The sequence below is a fragment of the Strigops habroptila genome, chromosome 8, assembly GCF_004027225.2.
Source record: "Strigops habroptila isolate Jane chromosome 8, bStrHab1.2.pri, whole genome shotgun sequence".
Classification (NCBI taxonomy): domain Eukaryota; kingdom Metazoa; phylum Chordata; class Aves; order Psittaciformes; family Psittacidae; genus Strigops; species Strigops habroptila.
Genome location: NC_044284.2, coordinates 18,422,624 through 18,441,544, shown reverse-complemented (window position 1 = coordinate 18,441,544; position 18,921 = coordinate 18,422,624). Strand labels below are relative to the sequence as shown.

The following is an 18,921-nucleotide window of genomic DNA, read 5'->3' as shown; positions in this document are numbered from 1 at the left end:
GAGGTTAATGTCTAAATAATGGGGAGTTTCTTGTTCTAATTGGAGTTACTGCTGTGGTGCAGAAGTGTATTATTTCTTTTCTAAACTATTAGTTTTTAAAGGTGTGGTCCAGACAAGTATAGTCTGAACTGCTTTGATTGTGGGGCTTTTTAATTGTTTGCACGAGATGAAACATCCTGCATGAAGTAGCTAAATAATTTATGGCTCTCCTCTATACTTGTAGCACATCTGTGGCTCTCAAACACTTCTGTTTTCATAATCTGTGCATTCATAATCTGTGCTATTCATATAAAATGTGGCAAATGGATGAGGCTTTTTGTGTCTTGTTCTTGTATATGCCTATGTTTAAAGTCTATACTTAATCATGACACTAACCTTTTGTTCTTCCTAGGCTTTAAGTTTATCCTAGTTTAATTTGAGGAAAGCTTCTTATCTTTGTTCTTAGCTATTCTACTATCCCATGTGCAAAACTAGTTATTCTGAAGGGCTGATGCGAGCAAACTGACGAAAGACCAGAAGATCCTTTGAGTTTGTTGTGTCATTGCACTGGCTGAGAGGGTTGCACAGGTACCAGTGTAGGAAAAAATGCCTTTCTGACACTTTAATGCTATTGTATCTGATGCTTCAAAAAACCCGGAGCATCTTCTCTAGTCATCTAGTTTTCTGATTTTTAATATGATTAATCAAATTATATCTATGTGTATAGGTAACATAAAACAGATGATCAGAAGTTGGTTTTCTAAATAAAAAGGCTAACTACTGAATTTTAGTAGTAAAATGCTGTAAAGCTTAAAAGGTTAATTTATTCAGGTGTCTGATGATGCCAACCTATAAATGAAATAATTCCAGGAAAAGATTAAAAAAAATAAAAATCTATCTCTGTCAGAAAGTTCTGAAAAATAGAGGACTTCTGTAGGCTCAAAGCTACTCCTTCTTTTGGTGGTTTGCTTAAAGAAAGTGAGGAAAGTATGGAAAAAATAGTGCATTGTTTATTAAGAAATAGGATCAGTTCAATAACAGCATCTTATGATTGTGCCATTAGTACTTGTAAGAGAGAAAAACTTTTTGTTTAACCTTGCACTTATGTAACAGAAGATTTAGAGGAATCTTGACTTTTCAGTGTCTCTTTGCAAGAGCAGTTCTCTGTTAAATGTTAAGTAGCTAATTAATAATAAATGCTCTCATCACAAGTCTTTGTAAACTTCAATTCAGAGAATCAATGGTGGATGCTAGAGTTTAGAAGAGCGGGATTTTGCCAACTGAAGTGTCGTTCATGAAATCTGTTAACTTTTATCAAAATGAAATGTGCAACATGAATAGATTTTAGTAAAGGATTACACTCAGTTCAGGAAGTGCATCTGAGGAGCCAAACCCGAATTTTGAATTGCTAGAATCCTTGAAACATAATTGTAATTTACTGTCCACAGCTGCTGGTTATCATCGTACAAAAAAGTTACATGCCTGTAGTAATTCAGTCATGCTGGTTAATTAAGAGTAAATGTAGTGTAAAGGACTGTGTAGAGGCAATGTATTTGTTCAGATATTTTTACAAATAGTTTTCAAGCTTGGAAAGTAAATTTTTATTTTTGGTGTGGCACAGTTAAAAGATATGCTTATTTAATTGCTAGATGAAAGTTGTGCTTGCTCAGCATCTTTATTGGAAAGAAACCAAACACTTTAAAGAAGAAAATTATTTAACTTCTCAACGAGAAAACATAATACTGTTTATTGTCTTTATAGCCTGTTTAATGTAAAATGATAGCTGCCAGCGTGATCTGTACAAGGTACAAGCACACGAGCAAGTTACTATAAAGTATGCTTGGTTTTGAACATGCAGACCCTAATGGCTTGTAGTTGCGGTCACCAGGTTCTGGCTGCTTGATGAAGGCAGTAGTAAGCCAAGTAGTTCACTGCACATCATTGACAGGAGTCAGCTGTCTTGAACTACCTTGGCTTTTCTACAGGGTAAGGACAAGCTAAAACTTGTCTTTGCCTGTGTTTTTACATCATTATTAAAGTACAGTACATGTAGAATTGAATTTTAAGTTAGTGTGGAATAAGAAGTACTGAAACCAACTTTTCATCTTAATTTAGGCATTTAACTCTTGTGTATTTGGTGCTTTGTTGATTTCTCCCCTTCTTGTCCTTTGGCAGTCTTGTACCTTCACGTTTCTTAAGCCTCGTCTTACTTCTTCTCTCAAATGTTGTAAAAGTGTTTTAAAAAAAATAAACACACAAAGCTTAGTTTACAGCTCTCTAAACCACTTGATGATAAGCAACATCACTCATGTTGGAATAAAAAAATCTTGAAGTTAAAAAGTTTACAGGATAATATTTTTAAAGTTCCCTTAGTTTTTACAAACACTTCATAGTCTAGTGAAATCTAAACCCATGACATGCAACGTATCATACGCATTCTGTGTGTGTAAGACAAAGGAATTGATTGGTTTGTTGGCCAAGCCCAGTACAGTTTGGTTGTTTTTTCTGTGCAGTGTGTGTGTCACATTGAGGTGTAAAAGACTCTTCTAAATTTAAACGAACTGAAATGTGCTGGTTTGAGGAGGTCCTAGAGCATTACTGAAAAGGCAGAGATGCTTGGGATGTTCTCATACTTTGTAAGACTTCTTGATATTACTGAACATTTCTGTTAATTTCTGTGGCTGGCATGCCAGAATGCATTACAACATGGTGGTCTTTGCAGCTGGTAGAGTTCGGTAGCAACAGTGCATGCAATTTCAGAGTAGTAATGAAGGCAGGCATGCAAGAAAGCCTTTGGTAAGGAGGGTATGGAGCCAGTCGTTAAGTACAGAAGGAATTGTACTGGTGCAGAAGGTTTAGGGTGAAGAAAGTGTGTCTGCTCTGGGGCTTAAAAAGTTATGTCTAGAATCCTTGGCAAGCTTTAAAATTTGCTACGATGCTGTTGCAAAAGGAAGGGGAGAGAGAAGATAGGAAGTAATTTCAAACTCCCTGTAGAGTTTGAAATGATATCTATGAAATAGGGAGGAATGGCATGAGGAGTTGTGTAGGAGACAGATTGATTAGTGAGCATTACAGCCTACTGTAAGCCTGATTGACAGTGTATGAAGTGTTATCTGAGTTTATTTTTCCTTAATGATGTTTTAAGATGGTCTTGTGCAAGTCTGCAATTTTATGGAGGGCAAAAGGATGCAAGGGAATTGCCAGATAGGGAATGCAATTCAGAATCATCAATATTCTTCAGTTGTGGTTGGTTGGTTTGTTGTTGGTTTTTTTCCTTTCAGCAAAAGGATAGCAGCTACAGGGGTGAACAGATGTTTCTGGTAAAGTTAATCTGTTGGGACTGTAAGATTTTAGAATACTATCTTTTGCACTGCTTGGACTTTTGTAGAAGATGAAGAAACTCCGTTAATAGAAGTTCTGAGACCTTGAGGCCTTGATTCAGCAAGTGCTGTTCTATCCTGCTGCTGCACACAGGAGGTTCTGGCTGTCCTTACAGTAGTAGAAATTACATAATTGAACTATTTGTGTTTCTGTGTCAGGCCAGGCACTGTAAGAGAGAAAATACTAGGCCATAAGTCTGCTTTGTGTACATTTAGTAGAGAGTTATTTAAAGGTATTGAAAGCTTATGCCAATTCTTAAGAGATTGGCGGGGGAGTGTGCTATATTTCCTTAAGAATTGAGCCTGAAGTTGTATACAAAATTTCATCCTTGCAAATATAAGATGACCTTATGTAGATTATGAAGTTGCTAATTTATTTTTGAGACTGTATGTGGACAGTCCTTTTAAAACTGGATGTGCCTGCCGGTTTACTGTGTAACTGCAAAGATTGTCATAGAAATCACTACAAGCTCAGCTGATTGAAAGTAGCACTCTGCTGATAAAAATCTGAGATTCAAATTTTTTAGGGCTTTCAAAGAGCAGCTCTGTCTCTGAAGGAAGGGCTTCCTTCTCTATAGAAGAATATGAATATCCAGGGGTTTTTATTACAGGTCATTTATTCCACCAGAGGGGTTTGACTCTGCATCTTTGCATGGCTAAGATGTTTTATGCGTTATACTAGTTTTCCTGTGATATTGCTTGATTCACAGACCATACAAGGAACGTGTTCAGTGCTCAGTAACTACACAGCTGTTGTAAGCAATAATTTGGTTGACTTTTTTAGCAACCGAAGGAACAGCTTCCCAAACCTATCTGCAGCTTAAAGTAAATGTAGGAGAATGTCGTTGAGAAACTTCACAGAGAGACTTTTAGCGTAATTTTGTTGTACAGCACCCATTCCTGGATTTAATATACATTTCCATAGAGCCACATGGCATACTATATGGAGCAGAGGGGGCACAGGTCTTGGCGTTCCTCTATTTGGAAGCTTGTAGTCATTGCTGCCTGATGGCAAGCACACCCTTTTGCTGCAATTTGGTATGTGATTTGGCACTGGCTGGTCTAGTAGGGTTATTGTGATGGATGTGTTACAAAGGCATGCTGCCTCTGTGTTTAAAAAAATCCCTACCCTGGTTATCTGTGCTTGTAAACTACTCAGGCTTTTAGTTTTGTTTTGGTAAATTGTAGCAGCGTGGGTGATCTACCAAATAATGTTTCCAGTGTTTTTTCCATATTGACTAAAGATGTGAAAGCAACCATGCCATGTTTGTTTCTCTTCTGGAAGATTCTGCACACCCTTTACAAGCACAGCTGCTGAAGTTTTTTATGCATATTTACATTTTAGCTGAAACCTACATAGGTTGGATGACAACAGAGCACAGCTTTGGGAGACCAAAGGGTAAATGATAATCACTATCGTAAAGAGTGGGGCAGCTAAGTGGTGCTGTGACTTACAACTTCATACTGTTTTCCAAAAGCAAGGAGGAGGGACCTTGCTCAGGTCTGGGGAGTAGATGTTTGAAGATTTTGGAAAGCTTTGAACAACCTACAAACATAGGTGTATTACCTAGATTCAATAAAAAGGTGAATATTCCAGGAATAGGTTTCCACAGCTTCTCCAGAGGAGACCATTGTGTTTGTATGATATGCCATGTTATGTTTCTGGTTCATCTAAGTTTATGGAGTATATATAGTAGTGTGGCAGACTGAATTTTTCGTTATGTTGGTTTTGCCTAATAACATTGTAAAACTTAAATGACAGAATGAAGTCTGTCTGGTGGTTGTGTCTGATGTTGGTGCAGCTTGCATGTGGCTGCTTGTCATGTGTGTTTTGTTTTGCTGTTTGAATGCTCTATACTGAAATTTACACTATCACACAAGTATAAATGCAAATCTATAAATGTGAAAATGTTCTATTCAGTTACAAAAAAGGCAGGATGTATTCTGCAGGTTATGTCAGAAGTCAATTGACACACTTTAACTCTGCAGTGATGTTTTTACATTCCCTCAGGTTTCTTCTACGTGAGTTTGAACCTTGAGCACTGTAGTATGTGCCTACTGCGTGAAAATCAAAATATGGAACTGGATGTTCTCTTTTTTTATGAGTAGGGAGTAGCAGTGTCAAAAAGACATAAAGCCTGAAATTGATGGGACGAATGAATCAACTAGCATACACATTCGTAAAAACAGTGATGACTTCCTTTTGTAGTCTGGAGTCTGCTTGTTGGCAATTATGGACTATTAGTGTAAGAGTCTGGTCTTTACCAAGTGATTATTTCCTTTCAGAACTGTTGTTTGCTGTAACTTTATGCTGTTTTAGCATGTCTTTCTAAATGTCATCATGGCCAGTTTTCCACCTGTACTTGTTCCTGTCTGTGACACTCAGTGGTACTATCCCATATTCTGAGATTATTTGTGATAGTAAAGTTAACATTAGTGGAAACACTATAGCACAGGAAATGAAACATTTGAGAAGTTGTAGAAAGTATTTTTAACATTAGAGATTTCAGGTATTCCTTTGAAACGTAATATCCATGTTTATTTTGTTGCTCTTGTTTCGAGCCTGTTTTTCTTCTTTGTGTGAAGTCTTATTTTTCCACGGAAGTGAAGTACAAGGTAGGGATGGTCAGCCTCCAGGAAATGCAAGAACTTGTTTGGAATATTCAAGTTCATAGAGGAGCAAGATTTTTTTTTCTGTCAAGCAAAGCTTGTTGAAATACAAACGATGCAGGAGAAACTGACTTGGGTTTATGACAATGTACTACTTGTTTTTGCTTCAGGTGCGAGAAGATGTTTTAAACTCCTTGAATAACAACTTTCTACAAACACTAAACCAAGCATGGAATGATCATCAAACAGCAATGGTGATGATTAGAGACATTCTGATGTATATGGTAGGTATTCTGCTTTTTCGCACCTTTAAATTGATGCAGTGAATTGTCTCTTGTCAAATGTGGACAAATGAGCTGCAGGAGTAAAACAAAAAACAAGGCATCCTTACCAGTCTTGTTCCCAAGACTGCTGTCTGTTCCTTGTTTTGAATTTGCTGTGTTCATACAAGACTATTACAGGTGTCTGATAAATTATAATTGGATTCTTCTTTCAGGTTACCTCATTATCACTTGAAAAACACATCTGAAAAGTGGTTGAAATTCACAATTCTTAAAAAATGTTGGACCCATTCTGACAGATTATAGATGTTGTTTGCATGTGGTGAGCTTGGGTACAATATTAAGCAATGTACTTAGTTTGTAATTCTAAAAGAAAAAAGAAAAGCATTCCTTACTTGGTAGCTCATGGAAAAGGCCTTTTTTCAAGAGAGAGGGCCTTGAATATTTGTGTCTGGATTGTGTTATGCTTTAGGTAGTTGGTATACGTTTAAATTTCCAGAATGGTGGGCATGCTTGGAGGGTGCAGGAGAGTGTATTTTTGCATAGCTTCTAGCCAAAGGCTTTACCTTCAGGAAGGAAAAGAAAGATGTGTTGAAATACTGTGGTTTGGTTTATGTAAAATCTTGTTTTCCAAAGTGTCATACTGAAGATAGCACTTTGTGCAGTATTAAGACAGTGGAGGTCAGATAACGCTTTCTTTTTATTTATTAAAAAAAGATGATGAACTGAGATTGTACTCTTATCTGCTGAACAACTGGAGTTAAGATCTTGTAGCTCTTAAAGTTCTCATGCTGTGAAATCGAACCTGTTTTGTATTAGCTGTGAAATCCTGCTTGGTAAAAAGCTGCTAAAAGCTGAAGAATTTGGAGTAATTGTTGAAGCCACATAGCTTAATTTTTTTTATTTTTTTTTTAATGGATTTACTGGCTTTTGTGTTGTGGGGTTTGGTTTTGTTGGTTTGTTTTTGGTGGGTTTTTTCGAGGGAGGAGTGATTTTGTTTGGGTGTTGTGTTTTGGTTGGTTGGGTGGTTTTTTTTAAATTGGGAAAAGAACACATATCTGAAGATAGAGGAGTGGATAACATGCCTTCAGTGACACTTAGTGATCTGTGTATCTTATCTTGCCAAAAAAAAGATTGAGAGAGTTTTATTTTGAAGATGTACAATTTTCACTATGAGAAATCCTGGAATCCCTAATATGTCTGTAAAGGACAAATACAAATCAATTGCTGCTAGCTGCATCTGGGCAAATTCAAGAGTAGCTAACAGAATAATGTTCACCAAAGCTAGTGATGAATTTCCAGAAACATTAGAAGATGGAATTCAGAGCTTTCTAGGGGAGTAGCTGATGTGTTTTAGTCATATACTATGTATTATTTCAGTACAGGAGGTGCTGGATGCTCCAAGGTATGTAGGTGGTCAGAGAGGATAAAACAATGTTATCTGTTGCTCTTGAACTCAATAAATCTTTTATCCCTCAAACAGGGTCAGGGAAAGCTGTCTTATCAGCTGTTCCTGTTTTATTTGGGGTTTTTTGTGTATTGACCAAAATATTGAGGACCAAGCCTTCCCTTTGGCGAAGGGTTGCATGCTTCAGTTAGCGCTTTTGGGGGGGAGAGGAGAGCTATCTCCTAAGTATTTTTTGTGTTCAGGAGAGCAATGTCTTGACTTTTGTTTGAAGCTTGGGAGCGCAGTTAGGACAGGCTTCTCTTTTTTTCCATCAAAACTCCAAAAGACAGAGACCTGCAGCATTCCTACAAGTGCAAATTGGACTTCACTGTGTTACAATTTAGATTCAGAACAGAATAATAAACAAAAACTTGAATATATAGTCTTTCATGTGCTGTTTGACAGTTCCTAATGATTTTAAGTGGGTGTGCAGTTGAGGCCTCCACTTGACTAATTATTTGCATCTTGTAGACTTTTTTTCCTTGTACCAAAATGAGACCCAAAGAAACAGAAAAGACACATCTACAATAAAATGTATAGTGTAACAGTAAAAATATAACACATTTTTCTTTCAAAGTGCTTATATAAACTTGTTAAACTCTAGGACCACTGATGTCTGTTAAACACTTATAATATAGAATCATAGAATCGTAAGGGTTGGAAAGGACCTTAAGATCATCTAGTTCCAACCCCCCTGCCATGGGCAGGGACACCTTGCCCTAAACCACGTGGCTCAAGGCTCTGTCCAACCTGGCCTTGAACACCGCCAGGGATGGAGCATCCACAACCTCCCTGGGCAACCCATCCCAGTGCTTCACCACCCTCACTGTAAAGAACTTCTTCCTTATATCTAGTCTAAACTTCCCCTGTTTAAGTTTGAAGCCATTACCCCTTGTCCTACCACTACAGTCCCTAGTGAAGAGTCCCTCCCCAGCATCCTTGTAGACCCCCTTCAGATACTGGAAGGCTGCTATGAGGTCACCACGCAGCCTTCTCTTCTCCAGGCTGAACAGATGGGTTTTATGATTATAAGTTGGATCTTTATTAGATAGAACTGTCTAATGCGAGGAACTGATAGAATGGGCAGTCTCCCTCTTTGACTTGGAGTGCATAATACAAATTGTCATTAGAAGATACGTGCTCTGTTTACAGATTAAAGTATAAGCTATGGTTTAAAGTGAGACTAGTCTCAAAGATTTGCAGTTTCACCTTTGTCACTGGGGTATCCTGTTGAGTCAAAGGTGATTCTGCTCATTGGAAAGAGACTAAGAGCAGGAAACTTCTAGTCTTGAGTATGTGTTCATTCAAAAAGCTGGAAAAAGCTGCTAGTGTCAAAAGTTATAAAGCAAGGAACATCTGTCAAAGATGAGACCCAACTGCTCTTCAAAGAAACAATTCTCAAGAACTTTATAAAATAAGGAATAGCTTGTTCTTTTTTTATTACTTTGAGTCTGAATCAGATGTAGTTTTATAGTGATATGCTTGTCAGACATTGTTTATACTTTTCTTATTCAAGCACAGCTAATATAATTTGCATTTAAAATATTTTATCTCAAGAAAACCAAACACTGTAAGCTCACTCACCAGGCATTGTTAGTTGATATGCTTGTATTCCATCAGAAGTATATTCAATTATATAATATGTTTATAAAGAAAGGATAACCTAGTCCTTCTCCTCTTACTCTGTAGGCTGTCCCAATTACTTACTCATCAGTTTCAGGAAGTGTACTTCTTGGTACCCAACAAGCCGCAGTCTGATACCAGTGAACATTTGACATCCTCTTTAATTCTGATATTACTCTCTTACATTCTTCAGCCTAGTGATTGTACATTTTAAACTATATCTGATTTAATGCCATGTATGTTTTTTTCACCCATTAGCTCCTATATGATCTAAGTCAAAACAAATACCTTTCTAACTTAATCTCCCCTCTGTTTAATTTTGCCACTTCAAAATTAAAACTAGTTCAAATAGATCTTTTTTGGAAAGGTGTATATTTTGTACATTGGGGTTTGTGCATCGTTATGATACGTGCTATCAGAGGTTTGTGGCAGGATTTTGTTTTACATGCACATCTCCTGCAAGACACTTGTAAAACTTGCCCTGTAGTTGCATTTTTAAGTGTATTACCTTGTCTCTTGTGTCATGGTTACTGTCTGGTAAAAGTCTGCTTGGTTTCAGGTCTGTTGCAGTTCTACTGTGAGGTTTTGCAACCTTGAATTGCACAATAAACCCAAATCCAACTTTCTTGAGACATTCCAGTTTCCACAATTAAATTTGAAGTTTACATGGTTCCACTGTATTTTGTAGTGTATGTGCACTAGCTCTCCTCCCTTTGCTTTACATATTTAAGGCTACAGTAATCAGTGCTAGAATAGATGTAGTAGTCTGTGTAAATTCAGGGCACTGTTTGCAGCAAGCAGTGAGGTACCAAAGCAGTGAAGTCATGTCCTAAGTAGCGTCTTCAGTGAGTCAAATCATGTATTATGACATGTTGAAGTAGTGAAGTAATGTACTGCACTTGGGCATATCTGAAATTCAGTCTCGCTTTTGGCTGCAGCATAGGTAAGTGTACCTACAGTAGTTTTTATTTAGCTACTGTATGTAACAGGAGCAGTGGAGGTGCAGTTGTTTGGTCTTTTCTTCAAGCTACATAAGTGTGAGTATTCTTGGAATGTCTTGGGGAAACTGCGCTAAACTGGGTTCTGCGGTGTCCCTTCTTTACTATTTGTACTTGCTAAATTTAAAGCAGTTTCAGGTATGCAAGCACAGCAGTCACACCCCTGGCTGCGTTATAGGCATGTGGGTAGTGCCAGTTAAACAGTGTCAGAAGTGAACAATTACTCTTATGAATACAGCTGTGTGTTTTGCAGAGGGCAGAGCATTCCCTTCTTGTCTGTGCAGTGCACAAAGCCAGTGTCCTGATTTAAGCTGTCACTGACAGATCTGTGATGTGAGTTTTGACCTTGGGGCATATGACTTGCTGTTCATGGCTTCCACACAAGGTAGTAGGGAGAAGTGTTGCTTTTATTTTGAGCACTAAGATCAAAGGCACTTGTGTGTATATATAGCAACGGTGTCTGAAGGCTATGTCATCCAGGTGCATCCATGCAGAGATGGGCAAAATGTGGATGGTAATACTTAACAGTAGGTAACTTGCTTTACTTGAGATCAGAATTATTCTGCAGTGTAAGCAGCATTGTAGTTCATGAATAATTGCTGTCTGAAACTCCACCCTTGTCTCCTGAGAATTACTCTTACGTTTAAGTACCTGCTGCTTCTCCCTGTAGGAAGTGATTGCTGTTTGGTAGTATGTAGCCTTGTCAGTCAAACCTGTTCCCAAATGAAGCTTCCTGTCTCTCAGACTAATTTTTTTTTTAGGTTGGGAGAGCTTCCAGTAAACATTAAAAGTACTCTTGTTACCAAGGCTAAGCAAATCGGCAGTATCAGAAACATTAATGCTGCTACTCTGATTTGGGTATTGCAGAGTGGTCTGGCTTTCTAAAGAGGCATTGCTGTTACATTGAGGCAAGTTTCTAGTGCAGTTACTATTCCATAGTGGCAACATTTAGCAGTGCCGCAACAGGAGCTATGCAAAGGAGTCATGGCTTTGATTCATTTTGGTACCCTGCTGCCTGTTCTTCAGAAGCCTGAATATTCTTTGGTAATAATATATATATTCTTCTCAAGTTATATAGTATGTTAGACACTACTTTTTAATTTTCTCTTTCATCTCTTTGAAAGTATACTTTAAGCCTGTCTTAATTTAGAATCATCTTTGCTTCTGTTCTGGGTGCAAGTGTGTAAATAAGGGAGTAGAATAAATAACTCTGTTTCTATATAACAGAAAAAATAGGATAACATATTCCAAAGATCTAGACTGCTATGTATTGCTAAACTGACTTCATGAGACCAATTACTAAACTTTTTGCTTTGAGGCAGAACTGAGCTTGCTTCATGAGCCACAGAGTAGGCATATCTGACCTGTTCCCAGCTTGGTTTTTCATTTAAATGAAGTGCTGCCTGTCTGAAAGGAGTGAGTAGGAAATCAGTTGTGAACTCTGTGCTTTGCTTTCCTTTGGTCATCAACTGGCAATCTGGCATATAATTAGTATATGAATAATTTTGCCATGTAAATTCAGCTGCTAACGTACTAAGGGTGTGGTGTCAGTTCCTTCTGGGATTTTTTGGGTTTGTTTTTTGGGGTTTTTTTTGTTGTTGTTGTTGTTTTGTTTTTTGGTGAGGGGTTTGGTTTTTTTTTTTTGGTGGTGGTTCCTCCCCCCCAGTTGCAGAATTTATAAAAACTTTGTAATTTTTTTTTTTTTTCCCATCTGGAGCATATTTTTCTTTTTTTCATAGTGTAGTTTCCTAGGTGTCTGAGTAACTTTACACTTCAGTTGAGTGTGGTAAAGCACCTAAGATAATTGATGGAACTAGTGAAGCTAATCTTTATACTCTATTTCAGACATTATCCTTATACTGCATTTCTAACATTGACCTTCATCCTTTATAGAATTTGATTTTCTTTTCTCATTTATAGCTGTATAAATATTCAGAAAACCTTATCACAGTCAGATTTGTGAGTTGTACATACCCCTTAGCTTTCTCTAATATCATCATCCTGAGGCTTAAAGGGTAGTAAAGCAGTATTTTTAGTAATTACCCAAGCTATTATGTTAGAAGGATGGATTATGCCCTGACAGAAATGAAAAAATAATCATTGTTCATCTCAGAAATAGTTTGTAAAAAAAATTTTCTGTTCTTAATGTTGTTTTAAATGGTCTTACCTGGTACAGCATTACTGGATATTAAGTGAATACACTGATGTTCTGTCTGCTACTAACTTTATTAATAATTTTCCTTTTCTAGAGAGTTGGGAAAGAGGAATAGAAAAGGGGAGACCAATTTTTGGAACATTTCTGCAAGTAGCAGTAAGAAGCTCAGGGTGTCTGCTCAGCAGTGTCTCAGTCCATTCTGGATGATGGTTTGTGGGCGATACAGACTTGGAATACTCTTCTGAGGACCAGTCTCAATTTCTAAATGTAGATAGCATAGGGGTAGCAGATGAGCAGCTCAATTGTTTCTATACGCTAAATAATATAGGGAGATGGAATTTAAACCCATATAGAGGCACAGAAATTATTCATTCTTCTCCGCCTTCTCTTCTTTTTTTGGGGCGTGTGTGTATGTGTGAGATCTTAAGGAAACATAAGATGGTTTCAAGATACTTGCTTGAGTTGAATGAAAGTGAATTTTTTGGGGGAGGAGTGCAACAGAAGTCCTTATGTACAATTTTGCAATAACAATCCATAAACATTTTGACTGTAACTATTCTCATTTTGGCTTTACTTTTTCTTTTGCTCATCTAATGATGCTATTTCAGGAAATTTCACTGAATATTGAGAGGGAACTGTCTGCCTAAAAGGGAGTGGTAGGAAGACGCATGGGAAATGGGGCAAGTGAATTCATTTTTCTCAAAGAACAAAAAGGGGTGGATGGAAGGGGTTTGAGTGGATAAGTAAAACCACCCCACTTGGAGTACTGCGTTCAGCTCTGGGATCTCCAGTACAGGAGGGATGTGGACCTGCTTGAGGAGTCCAGAGGAGGCCACAGAGATGATCAGAGGGCTGGAGCATCTCTCCTATGAAGGGAGGCTGAGAGAGCTGGGCTGGGCTTGTTCAGCCTGGCGAAGAGAAGTCTCCAGGGAGACCTTGTAACACTCTTTCAAAACTTAAAGGGGGCCAACAAGAAATCTGGAGAGAGACTTTTTACAAGGGCTGTAGTGACAGGAAAAGGGGGAATGGCTTTAAACTGAAAGAGGGTAGATTTAGATTAGACATTAGGAAGAAGTTCTTTACTGTGAGGGTGGTGAGACAATGGCCCAAGTTGCCCAGAGAAGGTGTGGCTGTCTCATCCCTGGCAGTGTTCAAGGCCAGGTTGGATGGGGCTCGGAGCAGTCTGGTCTAGTGGAAGGTGTCCCTGCTTATGGCAGGGGGGTTGGAACTAGATGGTCTCTTCCAACCCAAACCATTCTGTGATTCTGTGATACTTCCAGGCTGTGCCATGAATTTTGTCAGTGTTTGGAGATTCCCCTGCCCACAAACTAAAAAGTGGCAAGGCTGTAGATTGTCCTGGCATGCTTTAGTCATAAATACTCTGCGTACAGTCTTCACCAAAGTAGACTTTCTATGTAAGTGAAGTTCTGGAAAATGGGACTGATTTTGAATTTTGAGGGTATTCATAATTTTTTTTTATTGCAAAAGGAGAGAAGATTAATTTGGTCATTTCTGCACAGTGGAAATATGACCAATCTCTTCCAATTTTGAATAGCATGGGTGTACCGAATTTAAAATTTTCTTCCTATGTCTTCGTTGTAGGACCGTGTGTATGTGCAACAAAATAATGTGGAGAATGTCTACAATTTGGGCTTGATTATTTTTCGAGATCAAGTTGTACGCTACGGCTGCATTAGGGATCACCTGCGGCAAACGCTGCTGGATATGATTGCAAGAGAAAGGAAAGGAGAAGTTGTAGACAGGTAAGATGTTTGTAAGTGACTGTCTTTTGTTGTAAATAATGCCTGTCATTTTTTAAGAGTGAATCACAAACATACACAAATAAATCATTACTTAAAGTTGCATTCCTGATCACAAGTAAAAATTTTTTTGTAATCTGGAATAACGTATTTCTTTGTACATTAAGGTTTAGCATAATGGTAAACAGGGAAGCTTGTGAATATGTTTTTTAATACTTGTGTTTTTTATTAAAACTTTAGTTAAATCTGTCCATTACCGCCTTGTGCCAGAGCATTTGGTTATAAAGCTGAGTTTTGACAGTTCTCTACCTCGTGCTACCTTGTATCTCCTCTGTATTGAGAGGTGGTTTAATTTTCTTGTACCTGTTTTTTTGTGTGTTTTGTGCAGAGGGGAGGTTGGTATTACTTTTGTGTTTTGTTGTGGGTTTGTTTTTTAGGTTGGGTTGGGGTTTTTTTTTCTTCTTTTATTATATTTCTCGTACTCATGTTTTGACCCGTCTGGTTTTGGTAGTTCACTTCCATCTCTGAGCTTTTAAATCTGTTCCTTGTGTTCTCCAGCCAGTTGAGTAGATGTGGAGTTTTGTGCCACACGCTGCAGATATTGCAACTGAAGTAACTTCAAATTTGCAAGTTTTCTTGTGCTTCTCTAGTTTCAGAGCAGCTGTTGGGTGTGGAGATGTGTAAACTCCATGCTACTTTGGCTGCAGTTCTGGAACTGAGATTGCCCAACACACTATTTGTGAAGAGAAAAATACTCCTTGGCAACAGCTGTGTATTGTCCCCTACTGCCAGAAAGTGGAGTTTTTTCCTGGATGCAGTTCTTTTGTTTTCACATTTTATTGATGTGTTTCTACGCCTAACCAAATATTTAATTTGATACATTTTCATTTTGTGTTTTGTTTGGGGTTGGCTTTTTGTGTGTGTGGTGGGGTTTGGGTTTTTTGGTTGGGTGTTTGGGTTTTGTTTGGTGGTGTGGGGCTTTTTTTGAGGGGTATTTTTCGGGGTGGGTTTTTTTTTTTTTGGGGGGGGTGTTGTGGTGGTTTTTTTGGTCGGTTGGTGTTTTGGGTTGTTGGGGGGGGGGGATGGAACCAACCCCCCAAAAAACAACCACTAGCCAAAAACCCCGAACTTTGCACAGCAACTTCCATCTGTGCAATTGTTTTGAATTGCTCAATTCCAACCTGTGTGTGCAGTTTTCTTTGAAGTAGTATTTTTTGATATTTTTTTGTGTATTGAAATATACTTAATAGTTTTCCAAGTTAATAGAACTTGGGACCTGCTTCCCCATGTTTAAAATATTTAATATTGTCAGCTTCTTAGTTCAGAACAAAAACGGTCAATCTTGTTCCTGTAATGTTCTTGAAATCCTGTCATGTATCAGACAGATTTAGGATGGCCTTTCTCTTATTATATTTGACTTAAGTTTGTATTTTATTCTGAGTTGTTATTCTGCTATGTACTCTGTCTTACAAGCATGTAGATTTCTCAAGTTGTTAACAACTTACTTTTTGGCAGAGGCGCAATAAGAAATGCTTGCCAGATGTTAATGATTCTAGGTCTTGAAGGAAGGTCAGTCTATGAGGAAGACTTTGAGGCTCCGTTTTTGGAGATGTCTGCAGAATTTTTTCAGGTACAGCAATGTTGTAATATTGTTTGGAATGTTGTTAAAACTTCCTGGAATTGTGAAGATTGGTTGTACTTTAAGTAATTGCTGCTTATAAGTATGTCCATCGCCATTAAGTGAAATAAGAAAAAAATAATTAACTTTTCCCAAAGTTACACAAATTTTACAGAATTACAATAATCTGAATGTAGTTCTGACCTACGTGTGCCAATAACATGTAAAGTAACCATCATGCTAATCTCATGCCTGCTTTGGGCTCTTTCATGCGACTTAGTCTATCCCTGCATTGCAGCCACAGTCATTTTGAAATACCAGTAGCATGAAAGGTTCGAACTGTTTCAGGCTGGGATTGGAGAGGGGAGACTGCCTGCCAAACTGCCTTTGAGGAAGCTTTGTTTCTTCTATGGTTTCTGTATTTGTGAGTTCACTTTTTGTAATAAAACAAAGTGAATTGAGGAATAAATATATCCAAGTGGCTGTCCGTTTGTGGACCAGCCAGTGAATAACGCATTTTAAATATTTCCTGAGGATTTTTTGTGAGATAGTTTAGGAGAAAAAAGCCACTTGAATGGTGATTGTGTGTAATCATGCTCATCTATTGTTGGAAACTGATAGTAATTGTAAAAGCATGTAAAAAGATATCTAGATAAGGTAATTTGTCAGTCTTCCAATTCTTATGCAGGATCTACTGTCATATCCTCTGATCTCCAGATTTATTTGAAAATCAGAACCATATGTTACACAATGATTTAAAAGTCATTATATTCTGTTTTTCTTTGGTGCTACATAAAATGGAGAAAATCATAGAATAGTTTGGAAGAGACCTTCAAAGGTCATCTAGTCCAACCCCTCTGTAATGAGCATAATTGCTTTCATTTAAGTTTTATTTTTTAGCTCTACTTTAAAAAAAAAAATCTTTCCTCTGAAAGACTGTGCTGACCAGTATGGATAAAAACAGTTTGACATGGAATAATGTGCTCAGCATTGTCAATAATGAGAATGAGAACTGTTGATCGTCACAACTCATAAATATGCCATAAACTGGTATTTGAAAGGAATTTTTGCCTCTTCCATCTCCCCATCCTTCTGTTTTCTTTGGACATGTGGCTAAAACTCTAGTTGGTAACTGGAAACTAGGTTGGCTTAGGTTGTTTTATTATGAAAAATATTATGTTCATATTGCATGTACTCCCCTATGTATGTAACACGGCATAGTAGAGCCTTTATTTTGCATTAAGCATATATGTAAATCTTGGGGGTATGATGATCTCATTTCTTGGACATGCTGTTTGATTTGAACTTGCTTATAAAGGCTGATCTGAAATAACTAGCACATTTCCTTTTTCCCTTTAAAAAAAAGTCTAAAGTGTTAATTTGTGTTAATCACAGATGGAAAGTCAGAAATTTTTAGCTGAAAACAGTGCTTCTGTATATATAAAGAAAGTAGAAGCTAGAATTAATGAAGAAATAGAACGGGTGATGCACTGTCTGGATAAATCAACAGAAGAACCAATTGTGAAAGTTGTTGAGAGGGAGCTTATTTCGAAGCATATGAAAACTATAGTGGAAATGGAGAACTCTGGGCTAGTTCATATGCTGAAAAATGGGAAGACAGAAGGTAAGACTACATCATATGTGAGACAGAAATGCGATAATTCTCATTGCTTGTAAACTTAGGATAAGTCAAACTTAACACTTGTGTTCCTGTGTAACTGTAAAAACACTTTGGTGGCTCTGTTTTGCAAACATCGGAGAATCTTACTTCAGAGACTTAGAGGGCTCTTAAAACACAGCCCACATGTATAACCTGTTCCTGTTTAGCACCAGACACAGGTACTTTTTTGGTAAGCCAAGTATCTCTTAAGAAAAGTACAAATTTATGGTAATGGTCTTTGTTACTTGTTTTCCATGAGCCATTTTATTACTTTCATTCCTCTAGTATGTAGCTGTCAAAATGCATCAAAGTTTTTTGGTCCATAAGCACTTATTTAAAAAGTGCTAGGGTGACTTATTTAATGGAAGTATTGTGGGACCAATTCTTGGGAAAAGGGCTTTGTTGCAGAAAAAAGTTGGCTGTTTTTAAAGGGTAGGAAGCAGCTTATTGAAGTGGTTGAAAAAGAAGGACTTGGCTTGATTTGGTTTTCCTGATAGAGGTTAATGTGGGACAGAATGACTGAATGAAAGTTACTATGGAAAAAAAATAGAACATAAGTTTCTAAAGCAGCATAATGAAGAGAGTGATTGTAGTATCTATATTTAGAAACTGGTGCTCACACTAAAGCCCTGAGAATGGGGAACAGACTTGCTGCTTAGATTAGTGGCCTTTGTTCGTTGAAGCAGTTTCACAATTACAAAGTGATAGAGTGAGCAAATTTCTTGGCTGTAAGAAAAGAGAATTACTGTATTGAAAAGGAAAATGATGATACTATATTTAACATTTTTTGTCTTTAATATCTAGTTAAGATAGCCTTCAGGCTGAGGGTACAAGGATATTGAAGGGTATTTTTAAGATAGAGGGATTAGTTTAACTTTTATAACCTTGGTTTGATTTAGTTAAATACTAGAGGGAAAATACTTGCTGCATTGTGAAGATAAGATTTCGCATAAATGTACAAGGATGCATTCTCTTTTGGAAAGCCATGTTTAACCTAACTTCTCATGATTTTAGATGGATGAAACAAAGTAGTGTAAAATTATATGGCTGGCTTGAAGACAAATATGAATTAAACTCCAATTTTTACCAGTTTTTGCTTTTAATACAGAAACAAGCATCTATTTGCTTTACCTTAGATTTTTGTTACAACTTTTAATACAATATTTGACTTTTGGGGTGATAGTCTTGGAAGCTACATTCATGAATACCACTGGAAAACATAATATTACTGAAGCTTGAAATGTGCTATCCTTTAGTGCAAGCATCAACTTTTGCTGGCCTAGGGATCTGCAATAACAGATTCCTTGCTGCAGACAACCTAGAATAATTGATTGCAATCTTTGGGTTGAATTTTGTGACTGCTGTGGTCAGCATGTTGTCAGGGGTGAAGGAAAGACAATTCTAGTGCCT

General features: G+C 37.5%; 1 protein-coding gene across 1 annotated transcript in view; it reads left to right on the top strand.

The window, feature by feature from the left end:
• CUL3 (cullin 3) overlaps positions 1–18,921 on the top strand; it is a 58,630-nt gene that overhangs the window by 21,059 nt on the left and 18,650 nt on the right. The window contains exons 3-6 of the mRNA XM_030493567.1: positions 6,140–6,253; positions 14,076–14,236; positions 15,749–15,863; positions 17,247–17,475. Of these exons, the coding sequence (XP_030349427.1) occupies positions 6,140–6,253; positions 14,076–14,236; positions 15,749–15,863; positions 17,247–17,475 (619 nt within the window). The remainder of the gene's footprint in view (positions 1–6,139; positions 6,254–14,075; positions 14,237–15,748; positions 15,864–17,246; positions 17,476–18,921) is intronic.